General features: G+C 36.4%; 2 protein-coding genes, 1 long non-coding RNA gene and 1 pseudogene across 4 annotated transcripts; 2 read left to right on the top strand and 2 right to left on the bottom strand.

Moving 5' to 3' along the window:
• Positions 1 to 574: 574 nt before the first annotated feature.
• Positions 575 to 8,188, top strand: LOC118438968. Of its 2 annotated transcripts, none has more exons than XM_035859947.1 (5): positions 575 to 1,600; positions 1,674 to 1,752; positions 1,825 to 1,926; positions 1,988 to 2,277; positions 7,856 to 8,188. In XM_035859947.1, exons 1-5 carry the CDS (start codon positions 1,415 to 1,417, stop codon positions 7,994 to 7,996), a joined length of 798 nt encoding a protein of 265 aa, XP_035715840.1. In that variant the 5' UTR covers positions 575 to 1,414; the 3' UTR covers positions 7,997 to 8,188. The 2 variants fall into 2 exon arrangements, with proteins under 2 accessions (XP_035715840.1, XP_035715841.1); XM_035859948.1 differs by lacking the exon at positions 7,856 to 8,188 and adding an exon at positions 2,350 to 3,696.
• A 2,488-nt stretch (positions 8,189 to 10,676) lies between these two features.
• On the bottom strand, positions 10,677 to 12,818 carry LOC110860143 (glutathione S-transferase). The gene is made up of 3 exons (XM_022109204.2): positions 12,602 to 12,818; positions 11,928 to 12,095; positions 10,677 to 11,081 (listed from the first exon to the last, which is right to left on the bottom strand). Exons 1-3 carry the CDS (start codon positions 12,744 to 12,746, stop codon positions 10,768 to 10,770), a joined length of 627 nt encoding a protein of 208 aa, XP_021964896.1. The 5' UTR covers positions 12,747 to 12,818; the 3' UTR covers positions 10,677 to 10,767.
• A 3,788-nt stretch (positions 12,819 to 16,606) lies between these two features.
• On the bottom strand, positions 16,607 to 17,987 carry LOC118439006. Its single transcript, XR_004837188.1, has 3 exons — positions 17,647 to 17,987; positions 17,443 to 17,562; positions 16,607 to 17,161 (listed from the first exon to the last, which is right to left on the bottom strand). It is a non-coding gene; the product is annotated as an uncharacterized LOC118439006 (long non-coding RNA).
• Positions 17,988 to 19,511: 1,524 nt separating this feature from the next.
• LOC110860117 lies at positions 19,512 to 24,677 on the top strand (annotated as a pseudogene).
• Positions 24,678 to 25,372: the final 695 nt, after the last annotated feature.

Genomic DNA, 25,372 nt, shown 5'->3' with positions numbered 1-25,372 from the left:
TTAATCTCACGTCAATTTAATTTAATTTTTAATTTTTAATCTTTGAATCTTCGACTTTAATTTTAATCAGGATTAATATTATGATTAAAATTACGCCATCTGTTACTCGAGTCCTTGTAAATTTCAACGCACAATCATCTCTCAACACTTGAACCATTTTTAAAAATCAAAACAATTCTAAATTGACAGGTTCTCTTTTGAAAGGAACGTTATTTAAAATTGTATTCCTTAAATATTTAAATTAAAAAATTTGTTGCCATTAAAAAAATTAATTGAATTTTAAAAAATTATTATTATTTTTTTAAAGTTATTATTTTTTGAAATTTAAAAGCGCATTGCATTTGAGGTGCGACTGATTTTTACTCGTATTACAAGTTATTGTATGCACCTTAATTTACCAGATAAAACTTTAATAATTTCAACAACAATTAAGTATGAAGCGCTGATACTTCATGCTTTTCTCAAATTTTAGAATTTATGATATAATATCGATGTAAACTATAAAAACCGGCGAAAAATAAAATTAGTCTTAATTAATATAATTAATCTAGATTAATTAATCTTTAATCTTCAATCTGCGTCATAAAAATAGATAGAATTTAATCTTAACAAATTTAATTTAGTATAATTTTAATCTTAATCTCTGATTCGGGGATTTTTAATCTCGAAACTCATTAATTTCCCAGCTCTGCCTAAATGTATTATGTAACTAAACATTGTATATGAATATATAACCAGAATGCCAAATGTTTCAGATTTAAATAGATACATGTATCAGATGAGGCTTCGTAAGTTCTATCGAGCAGTTTGGTTATACATATAATCTCAGGACCAATTTACATTTTCCTTCTCAACTATTAACAGGTCTTTTTTTAATTTTTGGAATGCATTAGCATGAGTAGAAATTACAAAAAAATCCTCCTAAAATCATGATTTTGGAAGGATTTTTTTACGCTCTTTGCAAGGAGCGTAAAAACTTTAAAACCTGAAAAAATAATTTTTAAATTAAAAATTTTTTTCTGACAGCACAAATGTGCTGTCAGAGAAGCAGTGAAAGCGTGGTATAAAGAAGTCGAGCATTACAATTACAATCATGGTGGGTTTAGCATGCATACTGGTCACTTTACCGCCATGGTTTGGAAAGCTCGACGGAGCTTGAAATTGGTGTATGCGTCCTTGGAGGGACAATCATTGTTGCCGGATGCTACAAAGTACACCCAAATATGCAAGGCCAATTTACACAGAACGTGCTTCGCTACAGGTTTATTTGGCAATACTTAGTTTTTAGGGTCATATTGTTTTATTATACGCGTATGTTAAGGCATGTAAGCGATGAGGCAGAGGAGCCCAAGCCGGTAGATACGCCAAAATCAGTTGAATCCTTACCAGCTAATGTCGGCGGTGCTAAATACAAATGGGCCGCAGCAAAAATGGTGGTTCCATGCCATCAAATATGGTATTGGCTGGACAAGATGGGAAGCACGACGGCTACGTAGCTCGGGCTAAACATATGAATGGCATTATACCGGGAAAGCTGATTGTTGGCTATGGTACCTTCGTTGCGTACGATGGCGCAGAGCATGGGAAAGGGAGCTATGAGGTATTTCGGAATTTCTTTACAATTATCTAATTCTGTTTAAATATAAGGTAAGCGCGTTTTCCTCCCATTCAAGGTCCTAACTGGAGAGAAAAATTGCTTTGCTTGGGTTAATTCACAGGCAACTGCAATTCCAAAGAATGCTATTGTTGGAGGTTGGCAAAGTTATAGTGTACTATTTTACTTGAGGATTTATTTTGGTATACTTCATATTACCATGGTTACAGGTAAGGACCCCAATGGCTCTGTTTATCACGTTGGCAAGGGAATTGTCAATGATGCAACTGCGGTTGGAAAGATTCTTGGTGGAAAATTATATGTATCTGACGGTATGTAATCAAACCTTGTTGATTCCTGAATTCATTACAAAATCCCCGGTTTATCATTTAGGTGGTAAGGAATACTGCCAAGACCAAGGCTTCCAGATTCTGGTGACTACAAGTGATACGTCGACTGTCGATGAAAAATGTGAGGTAGATGAAATAAAAGACGATGGGGGTGTATCCGATGAAAATCCTGTGGTGTTGGATACTACTTCACCAGAGATGAAACTGGCTTTCGATCAAGTGTGCCATGCAAATGGTACAATCGGTTGGTACGAGCTTAAGGACCTGATTATCGGTTGTATCAATCTTGGTGAAAACTCGGTGGCTTGGGACAAAGTCATTTGTAGGATGCTGGTAAATAAATAAAGATTGATTATCTCAGATGCCTCCACACTGTTAAAAATATTGAGACTGGATTATTACCAGGCGGTGTAACTATGTGACTCTACCGCTCTGGTAATGTTGTATTACTGGACGGTAAGAAATCAGTAATTACCAAGACGGGATTAACACACATTACTGCCTAGTACGGAATGAAACACGGCTCAGTAATAACCAGGTACTTATCGCGGTATTGAGTAGCAACCAACGGGCAGCATGATCACTACTCCCCAGTGTCAACATTTAATACGGTTGGTGAATTAAATGCATACTATGGTATTGATTCATTACGTACTGGGCTAAATAGTCGAGTGAAGGAGGTAATGATTTTCTAGTTTATTAAAAAGGTTTCAATACTATGCAGTAATAAGTGCTCCATGCAAATAGTAATAAAAATATGTAGTACACAATGCAGCTTAGTATATGTATTAAACATATATTTTTATTTATAATTATTCAAATCAACTATTTACAAACATTTTTTGTAATACACATATAGTTACAAGACAACATTTTATGAAACATTTACAAATAATGTCTAAGAACTAAGTGCAAGGAATCTTGTTTACAATTTTTCTGCAATTCAACACAATCATGAATTACTAAGCTACTTATATCGACCAACTCATACAAATTATCCGACTGGGTTACAATAAATGAATAAAAATGTCGATCAAAGTACGTCACATTTAGCTGCTTCACTAACAACAGGCAACGAGTTTCGTCTACTAAAATAAATTCACAAATAATTCCAAATTTCGGAAAAACCTCACCTAAATCATAGCAAACCACATAATCCAATCTATAATCATACCCGCGATACCGTACTTGATTAGCTGTCAAGACCTCTGTGTCCCCGTCGCACGATTCAAATAAATCAAGAGATCTCAATTTTTCTATTAGATCAAAAGATTCAAAGAATTGACTTAATTTGGCTGATATTATATGCTCTGCTCTGATTCCCTCATTAATGTCAAACGATTTGAAAGCGTGCGAACTGTACTGCTGATGCCTCATTGTCAAAGAATAACAAATGTTACGAAAATTTTTAATTTGACCAGCCAACTGAGAAAAATAATAATGCTTTCCTTCATACCGCATAGCCCAGAGGGAAACTAATGGACCACTTTGCCTAATTACATAGGAATAGTGACACATAAAATGGTGCTTTGGGATCAACTTCTCATTTGGAAATAATTTACGAAACAATTTGTGGTGATGGATAATGGTCTTATCCATCATGTGCAAAATTGCGTCGGTGAACTTTCTGCAAAATGCGTAGCTCATTATGTCCAAAAGGAGTAGCAAAAGTTCCCAATACATTTTATGTTCGTCAAGAATAAGATCACCAATTATGACCGGGAGAAATCTAATAAGGCACCAGCATTGTGCTGCTTTCTGGCCTATTTTGTTGCCTACACCGTCCAATCTAATAGGACTGGGACGATTTTTTGATTCTAAGTACCCAAAATCATGAGCCAAAAGCCTCTGATTAATTGTTTGTAAATTTAAACATCCCAAGTTTATCAGCTTTTGTAAAACTAATTTAATTTCATATGGAACCACACCTTCCAATAAATCATGCATAATGTCGACGGAAGGACTATCCAAGAAATTAAAATATTGAAGTTCATTTAAGACACATTCTGATTGAACTCCTAATGACTTCTCATTAACATGCTGAGAATGTGAGGTCTTATTCCTAATAATCATCAAATTGTGATCAAATAATTCTTGGGCTTCAAATTTAGAAGTGCAGCAAATTCTGCAGTAATAGTGGGCATTGAAGGATTCCGTAAAACCTAACAAGCTATTTCCACCTAAATTGTCAAACGACAAGGAACATAGCGTCCCGAAAATTGTATCTAATTTATTAATTTTAATTCCTGTGGTTTCAAGTTTCAATAGGTCAGGAAGAATTAAGCGTAAAATTGAGTTGATGCCATATTTTTTGGCATCCTCACTGTAAAAAAGTGCCAACAAATGTATTTCACTTAACCGAGAATTGACAAAATCGGGAAAATTTTTAACGGTAAAATAAAATGCACCCAATTTGTGCACGCCCCGCTTGGATCCTAAAGGGTTGACAGTTTCAAAATCGTCGTAGAATAATTGTATTTGTAAAGACTTAGTGTGTTTTTGAAATAATGAATTATTTTTAAAAGAAATGGTGTCAGCAAATGTTGTAATACAATTTGAATTTTCACCATTCGAAAAGTATTTAAAGTGCGCGGGACAAGAAATAATTTTCTCTAGTGTTTTAATGATCGGGACATACATAAACGTATCCGATACGATAACTTGTTGACGTTTGTTATATCTCACTCGTAATTCTGTCCTGCTTCCTAAAGATAACTCTTTTGGTAAAATCAAATTGTCGTTTTTCTCGAAAATTTTTTGTCTTAGATACATTGTCCGGACATGACTAAATGCTCCCAGTAGCGACATTACCTGACAACTAAACTCTTCATAATTTTCATTGCAAAAAGGTTTTCCTAAATTGCATATTATTTTTGAAAACTGAGCAAACGAATTTTCAAGGTCTTTAACCACTACATCAACTGTTGAGTTTGTGACTCCTGTGGCTAATAAAGAAGAACAGAAAGAAGATAAAATATTTTTCATAATATCTATACAAGAATTTACAGAGGTGCGGCATGAATTAATATCCTCCCCGAAGCCATCATCTTGCAACTCATTAATAGTATTGTCCGGGGGGACAAATGCGTTTGCATCATTAATATTTACATCACAAAGTTTGGAGGATATTAATTCATGTGACCTGATATGCCTTAAAAATCCACTCCAAGAATGTAGCTGGGCTACACAAGTGTGGTATGGGCATATCGATATTGGAAAATGTGCGTTTCCGAAATTGTGGATATACTTTAAATGAGCTTGAATTTCACTAGCTTTACAAAATCTTCGGTGGCACTCTTCACACTTAAACATTTTGAGAACTGGGCGCCGTATTTCCAAGTTGAAGATAAGTTGAAATTTGCTGGAAAACTTGTTTCACTTTTCTAGGGAGCGAGGACTCGACTTCATGTTGATAAATATGGACTTGGATAAATTTCCATAACCCGGAGAGATTACCGTCGTATTCAGTCCCAATCACATAGTGCGCTTTGAAAAGGGAGTCGATTGCTTCCGTTGATGTTTTGGCATTCAGGGGAATAATAATTCGGTCGCAGAGTATGAAGAATGACGTCAGACTTGCACGCGTGTCCCCCAGCACGATTAGTGCGGGTTGAGAAATTTCTTCGTTCCACGTATCTAGAACTGATTGAAGTGGAGTTCCCGCCTAAATTTTTGGAAATTTTTAGAAATATAGTACTTGAGATACAAAATATGTTGATAAATATATATCAAAAATCGAAGAAACCTTGTAGTACGTGACAAGTCTGTTTTTCGCATCCTCAATTTTGCAGCGACCACCCTTGCCTTTTCCTTGGGCTGATGGAGGGATTAGATGAAGAAGAACAAAAAGAGCTGCGATAGATTGATCCCACTTATCTGGAAATAAAGTAAAAATTTATGAATTACCCAAACCAGACTTTTTGCAGCTCAATATTGAAGTAATATATAACAACCTAAATCGTTGCCAATAAACTTTAAAAGTGATGGGGATTTGGTTATGTTCTTGCAGTTGTCTATGAGATTTTTTGAAAAATCAGGCCAAATATTCAAAAAACGCTGATCAATATCTGGGAACATGAAGGAGAATTCCAGATTTACCTAAAACAATCCGAGCAAAATAAAGTTAAACTAACAATTTCGATATAATGTATTTTCTATAATTTCTGGGAAAGTTATTTTACACATACCAAATAACCCAATTCTGCGAATTTCGGATAAATTTTCAAAATTGATTGCCCGGTTGATCCTCTTATTTGGTTTCTGTGTTCTATGGTTTCTTTCATAAGACGCGAAATTTCACTTTCGCTCGTGCTGGAATTTAATTCTGCGATTAACTCGTTATTAGGAATTGTAGCGCTGCTAACTTTAGGGTGTTTTGGCCGTGGACCTCCGTCGTAGTAAGTTTTCCGCGGAGCCCTCCCTGGTTGGTCTGACTTGAGATTCCGATGGATCCATCTCAGCCGCATTTGGATAAGGCCACACCTGCCAACTTCATCGTATAAAATATCCTACCAAAAAACAGAATACAATTCGTTATGCAAATATGCTAGAATATAAAACACAAGTTTCATTTTTCAAGACTTACAATCCCGTCAGCGGTCTCTGGGTACCTCCAGCACGGCAAAATTTTAATAATTGCTTTTGCGAGTAATCTTTGGTCTCTTGTACTTGGTGAATCTCTAGGGAAATAAAATTATTGCTAAGCATCTAATCTTTTCAATTTTCCTTAAAACAACGTTTTACCCCTTTAACTCCACCAATTTCGCCACGAAATCGTTTATAAGTAGAGTTGCGGCAGCATTGTCGACCAGAGATTTTTCGTTGCAGTCAGAGATTAGATTGGTAAGCTTTGGATTGCTGTCTATGTAGGATTCCAGGATCTGTAAAATATTAAATTTTCAAATTAAAACTGAAATGTCTTTGTGAAGATACTTATTGGTGTGTTTAACCTGCTTAAAGGACTCAACGTCATTCAATAAGCTTGGCAACGACGATGCTGGCGATGCTGGCTGTGGTGAGCATACAGGACTAGGAACTGAACGAAATAAATAACAAATTTACTTGCAATTTTTAATTCCTTCTAGATAGTGTTTGTAGAAAAATCGCTGTTGCGTCATCCGTTGGTCCTTCGTCCTTGACGTTGAAAACAATGTTTGGAGTTCCTCCTTGCTCCCACAAAGTCGGGAATACTTCGTCGTCCACCTCCGCACCGTGATCGTCCTCCAAAGATATTACCACGTCGGGTTCCAAATTAAATTTTACTTTGACTAGTAGGAAATACAAATTTAATTATTTTCTTATATAATGAACTGAATGCATGAAATTTAATTTATTACTCACCTTTGTTTAGAAAATCATCGTAGTCACCAGGTGAAAGAATTAATTTTTTACCCCTGAAAGTGTTTGAGACTCTAATTAATTTTTCCATTTCTACTAGAAAATCGAACAAGTTAAGAGTATGATGTGCGTTGCTCCAATAAATTGACACCGTTTTATAATTATTCAACACCGAGGGGTGAAATCACAACACCAAATTCATTTAATTATGAATACTGGCGACAGGAAAGGAATCATTACGAAGTAGTACTGATCGTGTATACAATCCCGGGTTGAGTTTTTACCGCTCATTTGTGAAATATTACTGAGTTCGCTTAAAGTGAGATTACCAAATTATGACGATGCATAAACTCTTATGATATTGATTTTCGGTAACAATATTTATTACCACATTATTTTTTGTACTATTACCAACTGGCCGGTAATAATTCATTTTCTCAAATTCATTACCACATTTCGGAGAGTGCACGATAAGTGCAGCCGAACTATTGCACTAATAAGTTACAATAAAAATTAGCCTTTTAATTCTCCGGGGCCGTTCCAAACAACAGTATCATTTATTCATTGGTTGTAGATTAAAGCTGTTGCATGTTCCGACACTGAAAGGATTGGATTTCTTGGCTACGAAAATGCCGTTAACGACTCAAACGATCCATGGAGAATTTTATTGATGTTGATAAGGACAGAAGCGGAAATTTGGACCCCTTCGAAGTGAAAAATGCTTTTTCCAGAGACCGTGATATTTCATACGACGACGTCATGGGGTTGATGGACGCTGTAGGGCAGGGAAGTGGGAAAATGTCTTTGTACGGCTTTCTTATGGCAGACCTTCTCCTCATCATTTTGTCCACTTCGGAAGTCGGCATTGATGAAGATGATAATCCAGCCGTTCTGGAGTGGATGAACAAGCAAGTAGATTTTATAAAGAGTGGCAAACCATTGAAAGATATGTAAAAGTAGAAATAATTGAGTAAATTAATAAATTCTGCTTGCAAGAGTTTAGCCTATTCACAATGAGGGGTATGTACTAAACATAATTATACCATCTGATCTTTCCAATCGGATTGTAAATTTTGACATACGGTTTTTACTTTGTGAAATAAAGTTTTATTGACATAAGCGAATAAATGGTTGGCCACCCAGATGTACCGTGCCTATGGAGAGAAATTTCAAAATGTAGTTATTCAAAACTACATTCTGACAAATTTTCAGAAATGTAGCTAATTAAATAGCTCTGGTGCATAGCAACATTTTGTTAGTCACATGGGAAACGAACTAAATTACTATGTTCGAGCAAAATTAAGAACACACAAAAATGTATATCGCACTTTTTCAAGCCACCAAGGAAGTTAATTTTTAATGCCCTATTGAAGCCGAAGGTCTGTATTACGCTTAATTAATTAACAATGCTACATAAATCTGGATATTTGCATACATACATACATCTGTACAGTAGCAAATATCAGCTTTTGCTGCCTATAGTTTTCCAGACTTATTCACTCATGAACAAAATATTTGCAAAATTCTACAATTGAATAAATTTCCAACTGGTGTATATTATGGCGTCTAAGAAATCTTGTCTGGTCCTGTTTGTCGCAATCGTTGCATTAACTTTACTCCTTGAAGAAGCTCAAACAGCTCAAACAATTTGCTCCTGTCCCGAACAACTGAAGAAGAAAGGGGGCCACTTCTGCGGTTTCGAAATCGATAAGGCCAAATGCCACGTTGCTCAAAGCTACTTGTGCAGCAAGGATTCCTCCAGGGCCACCCGAGCACCGAAAAATGACGCACAGTGTGTAGAAAAGTGGGAAAAAGTCAGCCAGTCTTGTGATGGAAAGTAAGATATTTAGATTTCTGTCCAGTCTTATGATTTGAATGCACAATTTTATATTTTTCTTCTTTTCAGGCCTCCCTGCATTCACACGATTACAAACACTTTAAACACGCAAGTAGAGATTCCACCAGACTTTTCGGACTGACTCGACAACTAAGAAGTTTCTGGAGGAAATACTCACTGTTAAATTTTTGCAATAAATAGTTTATCGGTAAATTGAAGGTTTATGTACACAGGAACCTATATAAATATTGATAATAGTTCATCACCCTTATTGAACAAGAACATATATATTTTTACGGTAAATACAGAGAAGTCACTTTTATTAAAAATTTAGCAATGACAAAATCCAAGGGAAAAGTAAACCCTACAAAAATCGCAGAATTCAGCCACGGCATAGCAGATTTCCACCTTCGTCGCCACTTCACGGCGTACATGCTCTTCATCCACCTCCCGACCATCATATTCGTGATGTCGAGTAGAATTTTTTCCTGGGTCGGGCCATCGATAAGTACGAGAGTCACCCTTACATTGATGAAAATTCAAAGTGTAAATCAAAATTAGCCACTCAAACTTTCGTATACGAGGGGTCCGGCGTAAGTCTTTGTGTTGCCCATGATCCCACAATAAAATTTGGATATTGGTACTCACCTTATCATTCTTCAAATTAGTAGAATTCCTGTACTCCCTTACGAGGTCAACACACTTGGCCCGATTGAATTAAAAATCTCTGCCCTGGTTTTATGAATGGTTTTAGACAAAAAGTCAAAACTGTTGCTTTTACCTCAGAAATGGTCGAAATCTCCTCCCCCTGAGCTTTTTCAAAATGTCGAAACAGGCAGTAGTCACTAAGGTCTAGGGCTCATTGTGATCATACTTGTTATTTATTTGTTACTACAAGAATTCACATTAGAAAGTCAAACCTTCTACATTAAAAGATTTGCACATGCCTGAACAAATTTGTTGCAGTTTCCTGATAAAAATAAATTACACCAAATGCACATTTGTGCTGAACCAGATTTAATTGATTTCTTATTTTCATTATTAAGTAGCGTCAGCTACTTATTGTGATCGTTTTGTCCGTCCGTCTGTCCGTCTGTCCGTCCGTCCGTCCGTCTGTCCGTCCGTAAGCAGGATATCTCCAGAACGAGTCAACATAATCAAACCCCGTTTTCGCCATTGTGCTTCTAATTTTTAGTTCTCGGTCGAGTTCGAAAATGGGATCAATCGGACCACACCCTACAGCTCCAGGGGGTGTGGTCAATATTAAATTTGACTCTAATTTTTATATAGGGTATCATTTTAAAGTAAATTTGACGGAGATTTCAAAGATGTTAATATTTTTGACCTCATGACCTTGACGACAAGGTCAAAGGAAAAAAATGCATAATTGTCATATGGGGTGTCATTTTAAAGGAAATTTTACGGCGATTTCATGGACGTTAATATTTTTGACCTCATGACCCTGAGATCGAGGTCAAGGGTTAAAGATGCATAATTGTCATGAGATATGGGATGTTTTTACAGGAAACTTGGATCGCTCTGACGCTACTTTTTTATATTCGTTTGGAGGGTTTATTTTACAAATAACAAATGATTTAATTCTACAAAATTGTACATATACCAAAAATTTGCGCCACACTTGCAAAAATTTAGTACTTGGTATCCGGTCGCTTCTCCATCCATTCCTTAATCCCTGGAGTGTTCATGACATTCTCAAACATAGACTTGAGGGCGGGATATTCATCGATAAATCGTATGCCATGATTTAGTTCTCCACTGTTGAGCACATGTGCCAGATAAATGTCTGCCCAGCTCAACGTATTTCCCACGAGGAAACGGCCCCCGTTGTCCTTCACGATTTGCTCAAACTTGTCCATATACTGCTCCTTGGATTTAACCTTCTGCTCCTGTTCCAGCCCCTTCCGTTTGACGTCGTCCTGCTCCATCAGGATGGGAACCCAAGCTGTGCAATCAACGAATTTGTCAGTTTTAGCCATTAATACACTCTTAATAATTTGCTAGAATAATGGGGTAGAAATTTCACGGTGCTCATTTTGCTACCAGTTACCATGTACATAAGTATTCACAAGGATTTTGTCACCAAAGATTAAAAACCAGTTCGTACAAATTCAAATCTATTACTATCCAGGAAATAATATCTGTGCGAAATTTTATTATCACAGAAGTTATTGTAACTCTTTGGTGATAAAATCGTGACCATTGAGGAAGAGACATTTAGTGTCACAGAATCACTTTAAGTGCACATTCTATAGTCCTTGCATCGGGTGACGAAATGCGAATCGTGCTAAATTTCGAAAATTCTTCCATTTAAATTATCTACTTATGTAAGTACATACATTTGTCTGCAAGCTTTGCCAATAGTTAGCCTGTTCTACTTTCGCAGATTACTTACATAAAAACGTTAATGAAAAGCGGTTACATTTTGACAACTGAAATAAAGTGATTCCGGTTCTAAAGATTTTGTATTTCGAAACCCTGTCACCTAACTTATCCGTTTCGCAAATATGTACATAAGTTCGCAAAATTAAGGCAATTTCTTTAATACATAAATATCAATTATATGGTTGTAATATTTTACATTTTGGTTGGGCAAAAAAATCGATTGGTTGCAAATTTTAATGTTGCGAAAATTATTGCTTTTGGTTTAAAGAAAACAAATTTTGGTTGGGCAGTTGTACTGGCACCCGGTTCGCAAATATGTAAGTTCACAAAATTGTGCGTACATATTTAAATACGATGCTACATAAAATTTGATCAAAAATTTGTTAATTTAACAAATATTTCATACGCTTCACATAGTCCACCACGGTGTCAACATATTCGTCACATTGTGCCGCCTCAAAGTCGTTGGAGCCGACAAGGTCAAACTTTTTGGCAAAGTAGCGAGTAATTGCAAGCGACTGGTTTAGTTTTTTCCCTTCGAACTCCATCAGTGGAATTGTTCCCCATGTCGCTCCTGTTCGGATAAAAGGAAACAAAAGCATTTAAATAAGCGGTTGCACACTGCATACAAATGTTTTTTTTTAAGATTTTTAATATTTCGGTAATCTGGTAATAAATCATTACCCATCTGCACAAGTACATATACAAATATCGGTGATCCAACAAATATATAGAAGACATTTATGTAACGACAGTTACGTAACGACATTTATGCAACCCGACAATTATGTAACCCGACGAATATGTAAGCGACCAATATGCAGACGACAAATATGCAACAAATAGGATTTCGTCTATATACATATTTCGTCTAAATATCTAATAGAAGTCATACCATGTCGTATGTATCAGCCTGGTAATAAAGTCGAAGCAAATTTATTAACCAGAAATCACTATCTTTGTGAGATACACAAATTATTAAAAAGCACATATATCCCTGACGAAATCCTGTTCCGGTAGTAAAAATGTTACCGGTATTATTATTTCTAAAGTAAACTGATAATACTGATTGTTCCTTACTTTCCTTTATTTCCGTGGGCAACTTGGGTGGGAGTGGGAACATGGGGGCACGAATGTCCTCAAACTGGACGCCACCGTACGAGAGAATCATCCTAATCGGCTCGGCACCACCCCGAATATCGTAATAATACAGTTTGTAAGCCATTTCAGAAAATGTGAATCAAAGGTGGACGATTAATAAATACTGAGAATGAAATACTGGACAGCTGCTTTTATACCCATCCTCCTGGCCATTATTACGTACATATTATCGAACCGTGTTTGCATAGTGCGATTAAGGGAATGCAATACCTCTTATGCAAAAACATAGTAAGCTTTTCTGATAAAAAAAACTCCACAAAAAATTGAGCACACACTTTGCGCAACCCTCGCTACAGAGGAGATTGTGTGGAAGCGAGGTTGGATGTACACGTGTGATGACCATGAACGTGACACAACATGAAAATATTCGTTCCCGTTTCATGGACAGGTTCAGACTTGGGATAAACTGTTTGTGCAATCTTTGCTTTCACATATGGAAATATGTACACTCTTAGGCAACTTGTATTGAATAATTACGTATCATTACCGGACGGAGTACATACGAGTATTTGACTCTACCGGTGTCGGTAATATCGCTCGCTACGGATTAGTAATGTCGTGCTAATGAAATCTTTACCACTCCGAATCAAACTATGTATTACCAATCCAGTGGGAAATGATTACCAAATAAATACCAGTACGGGGTACATATGTTATGTCACCCTACCGGATGTATTAAAGTGTACGTACTGATAAGTGCTTTATTTCCTCAACAAAGTTGTATATACAGTATAGGCAGAAATTCATTATACCCTCATACTTTTTGTACATAAGGCCTCATATTGTTCGAGAAGCTTGAGAGGATGAACTGCAATTTTGCACAATTACTTACTATGATGAAAGGTTTCCAGAACCATACTTTGGATAACGGCGTGGCACAAGCAACGACACGGTGAAATTATATCCAAAATTCCGACAGGAAAAAAGTCTTTATACCCCAATTAAAGTTTAATAAAAAATGTGTTCATAATTTTTTTGTGTTGAATAACAGTCAAATTAGCACCTGGGATGTGCTCCCCCATCGTTTAGGAAGGCAAAGACACATCTTGGCATCGAGCCAAAAAATAAGCTAGTTACAGAAGTGTCCTAATTCTCCTATTCAAGCCTTATGGCTAGGGCCAGTCCTTTAAGGTTGAATAGCGTGTGCTGAGAAATTTTGGGTTTCACTGTTGACCATAAATGTCTTTTAGCATGCTGTCCGATGATTATGGAAGGCAATTCAACAATTTACCTCCTTTGTTGTAAACCAAATCTTCAATAACTTTGATGTGTGCTTAGAATTGCCTTACTATATGAAAATATTATGATTCCCAAACGGTTATTTCCTCCCGTTGCCATCAAATTCCAACTCAGAACGTCGCAGTAGTAGTTGGAGTACATTATTACTTCGATTGTACTAAAGTTTCGGACGCCCTTCCACAACGTAACGCCCAAACAATTCTATTTCTACCCCATTCTTCATGGTTAGCGTACTGTAGTTGATTTTGTCAGCGTCTCTTTGCTGAATCCATATTCCACTGGTCCTAATTTGAACCAAACAGGTTGATGTTGACGTCGGCGAACAATATCAGGAGTTTCTAACGTTTAGCCGTCCAATTATCATGATTTTTAGCCCATTTAGAGCTGTCTGCAATATAGGCCTAGCGGATAAATGTAATTCTCCATGTTGCTCGCTATGCAAATCCATCTTAAGCGATCCTACCCTTTGTAATTCGCACAGAAACTCGAAGATTATATTCTTCCCTCGTTTGTAAGTTGATTTTTGGTGGAGATAACCGTGAAATCTTTGGCTTTTGGAGAACTTGCCGTGATACGTCCATGGGGGCGTGATCCATGTACATGATAAAGTTGTTAAATTCCATTCGATCCCAAACTTTTTGCAGTTCTGGACTATTCTGGCAACTCTACCATTCTTAATGGGTAGCTAGCCGGCAATTCTTTGGTGTCGAAGCCTTTCATCATCAAAATTTACGACAATTTGTCTTAGGCCGGGGTTAAGGTGTTTTTGAGTGATTATGAGCTAATTTTAGTAACGGACAACTAGTTCAGCATGAGACAAATGTTATTTTTCAATTAATAATGAATCATTTAGTGCGTGAAGGGCGATTTAAGATTTTATTTTCAAAAATTACATTAAACGAACCAAAAAGTCAAAGGGTATAAAGACTTTTTTCCTGTCGGAATTTTGGATATAATTTCACCGTGTCGTTGCTTGTGCCACGCCGTTATCCAAAGTATGGTTCCGGAAACCTTGCATCATAGTAAGTAATTGTGCAAAATTGCAGTTCATCCTCTCAAGCTTCTCGAAAAATATGAGGCCTTATGTACAAAAAGTATGAGGGTATAATGACTTTCTGCCTATACTGTAGAGTAGCAATAATGAAAACCGGAATCTCGAGTGCCACAAAAAAATTTGATTTTGTTAATATTTGCATAGTTGGTAGAGGTGATTTTTATGAGTACAACGGTACAAATACTTTGGTTCAACTCCGCCCCCTTCCCCAGGGGGAGGGGCCGAAAGTCTCAAAAATTGTAAACGGGGCAGCGGATTTCTCCATTATGGATAAAGATATCGAAATGCTACTTTCACCAAAAGTTTCCTAATTTTTTTCTCTACAACCCGAATCGAGCGTTTTTTGAAATTTGAAAAACAAAATTTTCAAAAAACAACTTAGAAAATTTTGGATGAAAAGTTCATGTCTCATATCACCCCATAAATGGGGTATCGTTGGAAAGGTCTCGGCAAGTGGATTCAGAAAATATATACTTTGTGGGGTCTGGGACCACCCCCTGCAAACATAGGGCCAGACGAATATTTTTGAGTTTTTCCCATTCGAGCTTCCGTATTAGCTCCCAATCCACTGATGTGTTAAATTCTGGATCGGCAGATTTTCGTTCTTTGCCCTCTAGACTTGCAGGGGTGGTCCCAGACCCCACAAAGTATATATTTTCTGAATCCACTTGCCGAGACCTTTCCAACGATACCCCATTTATGGGGTGATATGAGACTTCATCCAAAGTTTTTTGAAAATTTTATTTTTCAAATTTCAAAAAACGCTCGATTCGGGTTGTAGAGAAAAAAATTAGGAAACTTTTGGTGAAAGTAGCATTTCGATATCTTTATCCATAATGGAGAAATCCGCTGCCCCGTTTACAATTTTTGCGAATTTGGGCCCCTCCCCCCGGGGGAAGGGGCGGAGTTGAACCAAAGTATTGGTACCGCTGTACTCACAAAAATCACCTCTACCAACTACGCAAATATTAACAAAATCAAATTTTTTTATGGCCCTCGAGATTCCGGTTTTCATTATTGCTACTCATATTAAACTTTTATTAAAGTTGTAGATTAAAATATCGCGACATCTAATCAGGATTTTTTTTTAAGAAATAGATTATACATAACTCTTATTCGAGAAGAAAATCTAACCTCACCTAAACATTAAAATTGTATTGCAGTTGTAGATATCGCGACATTTAATTAGTTTTTTTAAGAAATGTGTAAGTTATATCTCTTACTCGAGAAGAAAATCTATGTAATGGTTTACATAATTAAGTACTGTTAATAATTTATTGCTGCTTATAATATTTAATTATATGTAATCACTAGAATTGGAACTAACTAATTCAATCAATAACATATTATTATGTAGCTTAAAATATATAAGAATTAACTACGAAATGATTTTATTGGTTTAAACCATAACCGGATACATTTACAGTTTCAAAATCAATGATGTATTTATTTGTGAAATTGTGACATGAAGAAATTAATTTTGGACTAAATTTTGAATTTCTCATTACTCTGCATAATTTATGTGCCACTCACATTGCGGTGATGCCAGCGGTTTCGCTACTATGTTGAAGAAACCGCGATAATTGTGTAACCTTAGATAAATAATTAAACACGCGTTTCGGGATTTTTAATAGTGCTCAGTTTAAACGAAATTATGATCCTGAAACACGTGTTTAATTATTTATCTAAGGTTACACAATTATCGCGGTTTCTTCAACATCGTAGCGAAACCGCTGGCATCATTGCATTGTTAGTATGTCCCCCGTTGGATTCCGGTAAAAATGTACTTAGATACTTACATATTTAGGCTTAGAAGTTCTATTTCTAAAATTATTTTTGTAGTAGGTCAACCCATTGGCGTACTCTTCGTCATAATTTCCTCCACAAAGATGACTCACGTAGCCGTGCTCATTTGTCTCACTGACGCAAGTAAGTCCTCTACAACAATCAGCATCTACCTTGCATCTCCACGTTGTTCGTACACAAGTACCTCTTCCAATACAAAGAAAATCCACCCGGGCTTTCGAGTCAGTAGAGTAGAGGCAAAATCCAGATTTATACTCAAAGCCAAGGAAACTCCCGACGGCACAGTGCTTGTAGAGTTTTGGTTGTCCTGACTTTTGTGGGGGATCTTGGCATTGTTCAGCAGTGGCACAAAAATCGCCCTCCTGTCCCTCTTGTGGCCCCTGGAAGCATTGGATATTATTATTTAAGTATTTGTGGTTGAGAATATACAGGGTGGTTTAAATGTCAGAAATGTCTCCATTAGTTACGGAAATTTTGCCTCTGAAATTTAATATAAGGTTTAAGAATCTTGTCATCCGTGTTTTGATAAAAATCAATAAAAATCTCAATCCCAAATCGGTGACTAATGGAGATTTACGAATTTTTCCCATTGACAAATTTTCCATTCTAACCTGACATTTAAACCACCCTGTATGTTTGGCTAAAAATTAATTAAGCTTACGGAAATAACGCAAAACCTTGTGGTGAGCAAGATGAACACAAAAAGTATCATTGTACCCCGCATGAGAGGGGACGTCCGACCGGGAATGGTTTTGAAGTACTTATTTAGAAGCATTTTAATCTAGAGGAGGTAAAAGAATGTTGAAATTATTTAGCATAACTTAACATTATGGAGGTGGGGATAATTTATTTCGAAAATTTAGACCTGTCCACAAATTACTCTTGTTGTCTCAGTCCTGGGAAATTCTGAGTTGGTCGATGTATTTTTCAGGACGTGTTTTATTACACATTGTTTTCGATTTATTTAAATGGGGAATAGGAAATATTTAAGTAATTTAAGTGTCGTGTTTTTTAAAATAACAATGGGGTGGATTTAATTTATAAAAAGTTCGGGAAGAGGACGTGACTTCTTTAATTCGATGCATCATGTCCTGTTAATATGGGGTATTCAATGTCTTCGAAATTATACATATGCACCTACGAAAAGCACATACTTGAATTTTAATATTTTATCTTGAATTTTGACTTTATTTATGCTTGTGTACCTAGTCGGGTACGAAATTCTTTGATAAACGTTTTTTGCTGCAGAAAAATAACGGGTAAGAATTTTTAATTAAAATTTTCCACACGGATGCATAATATACCTGTGTATAATATAAAAATACTAAATATCCAAATTTCCTCTTCTGGAGCACACACACTTACAAAATCTGATGATAAACTGATCGCTTGGATTACGCACACTTTCCTGTGGAAACTTATCCCAAGCTTTGCGTAAATTTAACAAGGAAAATTGCAGAATTTGCACTAAGCAAAAATCATACATACCCCTGGCAAATAGAAAACGTCGAAGATCTCATCCTCCTAAGTCTTTGATGGTTTGGATTTGAATTAATCTCCTGGAAAAAGCGAAACCCTGTTTTTCTCTAGAAAGGGTTACAGCGCAAGCCAAGAATTACATTACCAAAGTTGCAAAACATAGTGTAAAACCTTTGAAGTCCGGCCTATTGAAAAATAGAAACTGAATGTCTTAAAAGGTAACGGCTCAGCCATATTGTGCAAAAATTGTCCAAAATTGACTATGATCTCATTTCATCGATTTTATTTGGTCACAAAAATTCCATTGGTAATAGTAGACCTTAATCATCTGGATTATGACTTGGGGCTTAAAATTGAGACCATGGTCTGCTCTAAAACTTCCACTGGTGCAGAAGTTCTCGAATTTTGTTTCTCAACGCTTGTGACCATTTTCCGGTAAAAACCGCGCGTGCTCCAAGCGACCGGCCGTCCATCAGATTTCTCAAGCGTGTGTGCTCCAGAAGAGGAAATTTGGATATTTAGTATTTTTATATTATACACAGGTATATTATGCATCCGTGTGGAAAATTTTAATTAAAAATTCTTACCCGTTATTTTTCTGCAGTAAAAAACGTTTATCAAAGAATTTCGTACCCGACTATGTACATGTTTTTGTTTATTCATTGTAGTATAAATTGTATTGGCAGAGATGTACGTGTACATTATTATATTTAGAAAAAAGGCTAAACGACCAGCGCCTTACAAAATTGTTCTTATCTGAAAGTTTAAAAAGCCCTAACCTGTATTTTAAATTTTGTTTTATTTTAAATTTATTATTTTAAATTATTTTAAATTTAAATTTGTAAAAAAACAGATATTTCTGTCCTTCTTACTCATTAGCTTATATGTACATATACAATAAAGAAGACACATATTTACTCATTTAAGACTGGTAACTCACATCTCATTTAATACGCGACAGGACGAAACGATGCGGTGACGATGGAAAGTTATATCTCATTTCTTTTATGACTTATGACATGACACGGGAGCCAATCTCGTCTGCATATTTGGCAACCCTGCACATTTGGTATCACACATCCATAATATAAACCATTCATCAACTCTATACAATACTTATCACCCTAATTGGATCATGCCATACGTACATAATTATTTGGTTCTTGTCCTTATCTTATCAAGCCATACGTATGGCTTTATTTTATGCATGCCTATGCAGAATTTCAGCCTGGCAACACTTATCTTCACAATTACATACGTACTTTTTACTGCTCTCCTGCATCAATTGAGATCCTCTCCACTGCACTACATAAATACAGGTACATTCTTCAGAAACTTATTAACTAAGAACACCAACAATTTTCAATACAGCGCCATGGCTTCAATCACGAAAGGTAAATATGTAGTTAAGAACCGTAACCAATTAATTGGGTAAGAAATGCCCTGTAAACATTTACGAGGCAAGAGTTATTGGATAATTTACTGGAATTTTGTAGGAATATTTATTGTGGCTGCTAAACGAACTCCATTTGGTGCTTTCGGGGGTAAGTTGTCCTCCAAGACGAGCATCGACTTGGCCGAGGTGGCCTCAAAAGCGGCGCTCGCAGCGGGAAATGTGAATCCAGAAATTATTAATTCCGTCGTCGTGGGGAATGTTATCAGTGTGAGTATATAAAAGTAGCTACATTTGCATAATTTAATTTTTGACGATACCCACATGTTACATACAAAAACCTGCCAATCCGCCTCATACAGCATATATGCACTTTCTATATGCTTTTGTATATTTCAATTCTTTTAATTTCGCCGATTTTAGGCCTCAAAAACTTTTCTGGCGAAAAATGCCTGTGGGCGTCAAAAAAATCCCGCACAGTTGTACGATAGCTCATTTTCTTCCTAAGGTGTTGTAGTTTCCAATAAAAAATATTTGAAAGTCAAAAACATATCCATGGAGTTTAATTTTTCGGCTCTCATTTTGAAGTGCTAAAAGATTCTGACCTTTGACCTATCGGTGACATTAAAAATCGGTAACGCGGAGGAATTCGCAACTGACAATGGAACCTGTTTTCAAGCGACACGAGCTAAGCTTAGTGACTTATACTAAAAAATCAAGCTAAAAATTAGAAATGACGTGGTACTTATCTTTCCGTTGAATGGGTACTTGGGGGTTAAATATTTGAGGGCAAGTTCACAGTAGCGGCCGGTTTCTTTCTCAAGCGGGCCAGCAGAGGAGTGAAAATTTTCTCCTTCGAGGTCACTCCGCTCCCTTCACTCTCGCACTTCATTCAATGCATATTATTTTTGACAAAATTTCACAACCTCGTAAATTGCTTCATACATTCATATAATTTTATATTTGCTTTTTAAAATCCTACTATCCACCGATCCGTAATAAAAAAGTGACGATGGGTTCAATTAATGATAACTTATAATTTATAAAATATCGCATATATATATTTATAGCAAATATAAAATTATATGAATGTATGAAGCAATTTACGAGGTTGTGCAATTTTGTCAAAAATAATATGCATTGAATGAAGTGCGAGAGTGAAGGGAGCGGAGTGACCTCGAAGGAGAAAATTTTCACTCCTCTGCTGGCCCGCTTGAGAAAGAAACCGGCCGCTACTGTGAACTTGCCCTCAAATATTTAACCCCCAAGTACCCATTCAACGGAAAGATAAGTACCACGTCATTTCTAATTTTTAGCTTGATTTTTTAGTATAAGTCACTAAGCTTAGCTCGTGTAGCATGAAAACAGGTTTCATTGTCAGTTGATGCAGCGGTGTGCCGAGTTTTAAACATCAAAGTGCACACTATCATATTTAAAGTACAATTATGCAAATAACCAGTACTTTTGTATACCGGGTGTATCTTTAAGAACTCCAAACGTCCGAAGTATTGATATTCTTCAGATATCTTAAAGGCAATATCTTGAAAATATCAATTTTTGGATACTCGCAGCCACCCATATATTACGTCTTCAGAAATTCTCGATTTTATCACCGAACCAACGTAAATATTATGGGATAGGGAATTTTAATATGGGAAAGATAGGAAGGCCTAAGCCACCCACCCACTAAAATGATGACGTAATATATGCACGTTCCTTGTATAGAGGCGTTTGTTAATTGTACTTTCCACAGTCCTCCTCTGAAGATGGTCCCTTCATTTCCCGCCACCTCCTCCTCCGCTGTGGCATCCCCTTGGATCGACCTGCCCTCAACGTCAATCGAATGTGTGGCTCAGGATTCCAAGCCATCGTCACCGGAGCGCATGTTCGTACCCAAATGTTTTGAAGGATTAATGTTCATCCAGTATTATTAGCCGCAAAAAATTCTGAAAGGTTACATGGGAGGTAAAATAATTTTTATCTACAGAAATTTGTACATTGTCCACGTCTTTTATTTTTTACAACAGTTCCGCTATTGTTGCCAATGGCAAAGTTAATTGAGAAATATATAGCCAAATACCTTCTCAGAAAATTTATCGGACTTTTGCGACTAATCATAATGGACGAACATAAATTTTATTACGTACATAATTTTTGGCCACAATTTGGCGTGCAGGATATAACCATGGGGGACTCTAAAGTTGTTCTCACTGCGGGAAGCGAGTCCATGAGCGGGGCCCCCTTTCACCTGAGGAATATCCGCTTCGGGACCAAGTTAGGGGCGGACTACAAGGTTGAAGACCACTTGTGGAGTTCAGGCTTTGATTCGTATTGCAAAACGAATATGGGTGGAACTGCAGGTTATTTGTGGTGTTAGTTGTCAGTATGAAAATGTCCTGGCCAAAATTGGCCCTGTAATGTAAAGGTTGTGCAGAATTATGTAAAACACCAATGCAGCAAAGTTTATCCAGAATGATTTTTCACAAAATTGTTTCTAGAATCCTAAATTACAAGTTCGAAGAAATCATAAAAATGATATCACAAATTATGGCCAATTTTTTCCATCCCATTTTCATACGAACTTCGTGTTAGATAGTTTATTAATGAACAATTCAATTTCAATTTTTGCACAGAGAACTTGAAAAATACGGGATCAGTCGGCAGGAAGCGGATGAATTTTCCTTCCGCTCCCAACAGCGGTGGAAGGCTGGTTTGTAATAATTATAATTTCCAATACTTAAGCATTGTCTTATTTTCCCCTTTACTCACTCAGCAAACGAGCAAGGATTCTTTGCTAAGGAAATGGCTCCTGTTCTCATAAAGGGCAAAGGTGGCGTGGAAACATCCATTACAACGGATGAGCACCCAAGACCAAAACTACCCTGGAGACAATGGCCAAACTACCCGCCGTTTTCAAAAAGAACGGCACCGTCACTGCCGGAACTGCTTCGGTGAGAGACAATTCCTAATTCTCAAGACCATCCATGTTCAAAGAATATTTATTCATTCAAAGTTCATTCATTCAAAGATTGAATTTCAAACCGTTCAAAAAAATATTCATTCCGTATTCCCTCACTCGTAATTTGTAAAAAAATATTCATTAATTATTCAACATTTATTCCTTCTTCCCCATCCTTCATTATTAATTATATACAAAATTCACAGTACTAGATGAATTTCTCAACTTTCCCTATGCATTGAGCATTCAGTTAAAAACGAATGACGAAAGAAATAATTATTCATTATTCATTCAGACGAATTAAATAGAAATTCACTATATTAATTTACTCAAAAATTAGAACAAAATATCAATTTAATATTCACTCAAATTTTGAATATTGAATGAATAATTGATTCGTTCATGATTAACTGAATGAATGTGAACATGTTTAAGACATTTCACAGCTTTTTCAATTTCCAGGGAATAAACGACGGGGCGGGAGCCGTCATAATTGCGAGTGAGGCTGCCTTAACGGAGTACAACTTGACCCCATTAGCCCGCCTTGTGGGGTACGGGATTTCCGGTGTGGAGCGGCACATCATGGGCATCGGACCTGTCCCAGCGATAAAAAAATTACTAAAAATTTCGGGGAAATCCTTGGACCAAATTGATCTGATCGAGGTATTCGTATCTATGAAATTCTATAGTATAAAAAATTTACCATAAGCCCGTCGCTCGTCGAGCGAGCGAAAATTATAAGCTGGAAATGTCTGTCGGAAACGGAAATAGAAGGGAAAGTATAGAAATTCAAGTTCCAAATGGGGCGAAAACTCAAATAAATTAAACGTCTGATGTCTCATTACTAAATGTCGGAAGTTAACCGCCCCAGGATAACAACCATCAGACAGTTAATTCATTTTTCTGATTTTTTTTTAAATTTCAATTTTATTTTAAATTTTCAATTTTTTCAATTTTGAATTTTCTATTTTCTATTAGAAACTTGACTTTCTTTACTTTCCCTTCTGTTGGGACATATTTGCTCTCATTTCCGTTGCCGACAGACATTTTCAGCTTATAATATGGATCTGTAATATAGAATCTGTGCATTCCTTATTTAGATTAACGAAGCATTTGCCTCACAAACGTTGGCTTATCAAAAAGAGCTCGGCATCGACCCGGCCAAATTGAACGTGAATGGTGGCGCAGTTGCGATTGGGCATCCCGTCGGAGCATCCGGTTCCAGGATCACGGCTCACCTTGCACAAGAGTTGAAGTAAATTGATAACATCGTACCAATTCTATAAATAAATTACTGAAATAATGGATTCCTTATGTGCCAGTGGCCGCGGAAGGGTAGGGACATAGGGGCAATGTCCACTTAGACTCGTCGCATGTTGATATATAAATATTGATCACCATTTACATCATACATTTGTCACGACAATAATTTGAAAATTGTACTCCGATCATGGTTTTTCTCCAATATAGCGTAAACTTGGACTTTTTGACTCCTTTTGTAAATATGTACATAAATAGGCGGTGGAACCATGGGCATATTGTGCGGGTAGAACAGAATTTTAGGCTAGGAAGAGGAGGAGCAAAACAACAGTATTTATAGGGATAAACTAAAAAAAAATTCTGTTGCGACATTGTCCCCATGGTTCGCCCCATTTAAGCTTGTCTTGACTGAAACCATTTTTATTTGGTTGAGGGAATACTGATTTTAGAAAAAAATATGTCGCTAATTTCTTGAGCGTTGTCTTGTAATGGTAAACCCTATGTACCTTCCGCGGTCTACGTTGTGTGAAATTTGACCATTTTTAAAATTAAAAAAACAGAACGCTTTGCTCATTTTGGAAATTACGAGACGATATAACATACCATTTTATCTTTTATAAATAGACGACGTGGGGTCAGACATGGAATTGGCTCAGCTTGTATTGGTGGTGGACAAGGAATTGCGCTATTGTTTGAAACCATGTAATCATCAGGAGACCAAAGTGTCGTGTTCTTGAAATAACTATGTTTATGTATTACTCCAACTACATAAACTATAGAATCAATAAAGTTTTGATCCAAGTTATTCGGGCTGTTGCATAACTTATTATGTCAAATTAAACCTCGTATTCTAAACAAAATCCAAAATGTAATACGCCGAACCAAGGACCAGCTACATATGTGTCACTTGTATAAATTTTAAAAACACACTAAAAGAGAAATTAAACTTACCACTACTTTACATGGAGTTTTATTTTACCATAAAAACGTCTTCCACGAAGAGATATATGAAAAAACGAAGAATCTGTGGGTCTGTGAAACAGGAATGTCGAAAGTTGACCAGAAATTTTAAAATATTTTGTATCAATTTAATGCTTTCGTTTCCTACAAAATAGCTCCCTCTGTGCTTCACGGACAGACGGGCATATGTAACGATCTTATAAAGGGCTTTCGCCTCTTAATAAGGAATTGTTGAGCCTGCATCATTTCATCATGCTCTGTACAGATTTGTTAAGATTTCACAAAATATAGTGCCGCATTTAGGAATACGAGATCGAGGGAAACGAAAAATATGTAAAAGCAATTTCCTCGGCCACTGTACAAAATCATGAAAATGTAACATGTTTGTGCATAATGTGACAAATGCATGAGCTTTAGTACTCGATCCCTTACCCGGATCAGACCAGGACAAAGGAGACGAGCAGATAGGATACTTTCTCTTTCTAACGGACAATCATACATACATATTTATTATACAAAGGTATATACATATACTTGGCT

The sequence above is a fragment of the Folsomia candida genome, unplaced genomic scaffold (assembly GCF_002217175.1).
Source record: "Folsomia candida strain VU population unplaced genomic scaffold, ASM221717v1 Fcan01_Sc029, whole genome shotgun sequence".
Lineage (NCBI taxonomy): Eukaryota > Metazoa > Arthropoda > Collembola > Entomobryomorpha > Isotomidae > Folsomia > Folsomia candida.
Note: the sequence above shows the minus strand (reverse complement) of the source record. Positions and strands in the feature narration are given on the sequence as shown.

Bases quoted from the DNA above. Each gene is read 5' to 3' on its own strand.
- LOC110860143 (XM_022109204.2), bottom strand. From the start codon at position 12,746: ATGGCTTACAAACTGTATTATTACGATATTCGGGGTGGTGCCGAGCCG. The intron at 12,096-12,601 runs GTAAGGAACAAT...TTATCCGAACAG, and splicing joins GCCCACGGAAATAAAGGAAA to GAGCGACATGGGGAACAATT. The intron at 11,082-11,927 runs GTATGAAATATT...TTGATTGCACAG, and splicing joins CGTGGTGGACTATGTGAAGC to CTTGGGTTCCCATCCTGATG.
- LOC118438968 (XM_035859947.1), top strand. From the start codon at position 1,415: ATGGGCCGCAGCAAAAATGGTGGTTCCATGCCATCAAATATGGTATTG. The intron at 1,753-1,824 runs GTTGGCAAAGTT...CCATGGTTACAG, and splicing joins AAAGAATGCTATTGTTGGAG to GTAAGGACCCCAATGGCTCT. The intron at 2,278-7,855 runs GTAAATAAATAA...CATTGGTTGTAG, and splicing joins AAGTCATTTGTAGGATGCTG to ATTAAAGCTGTTGCATGTTC.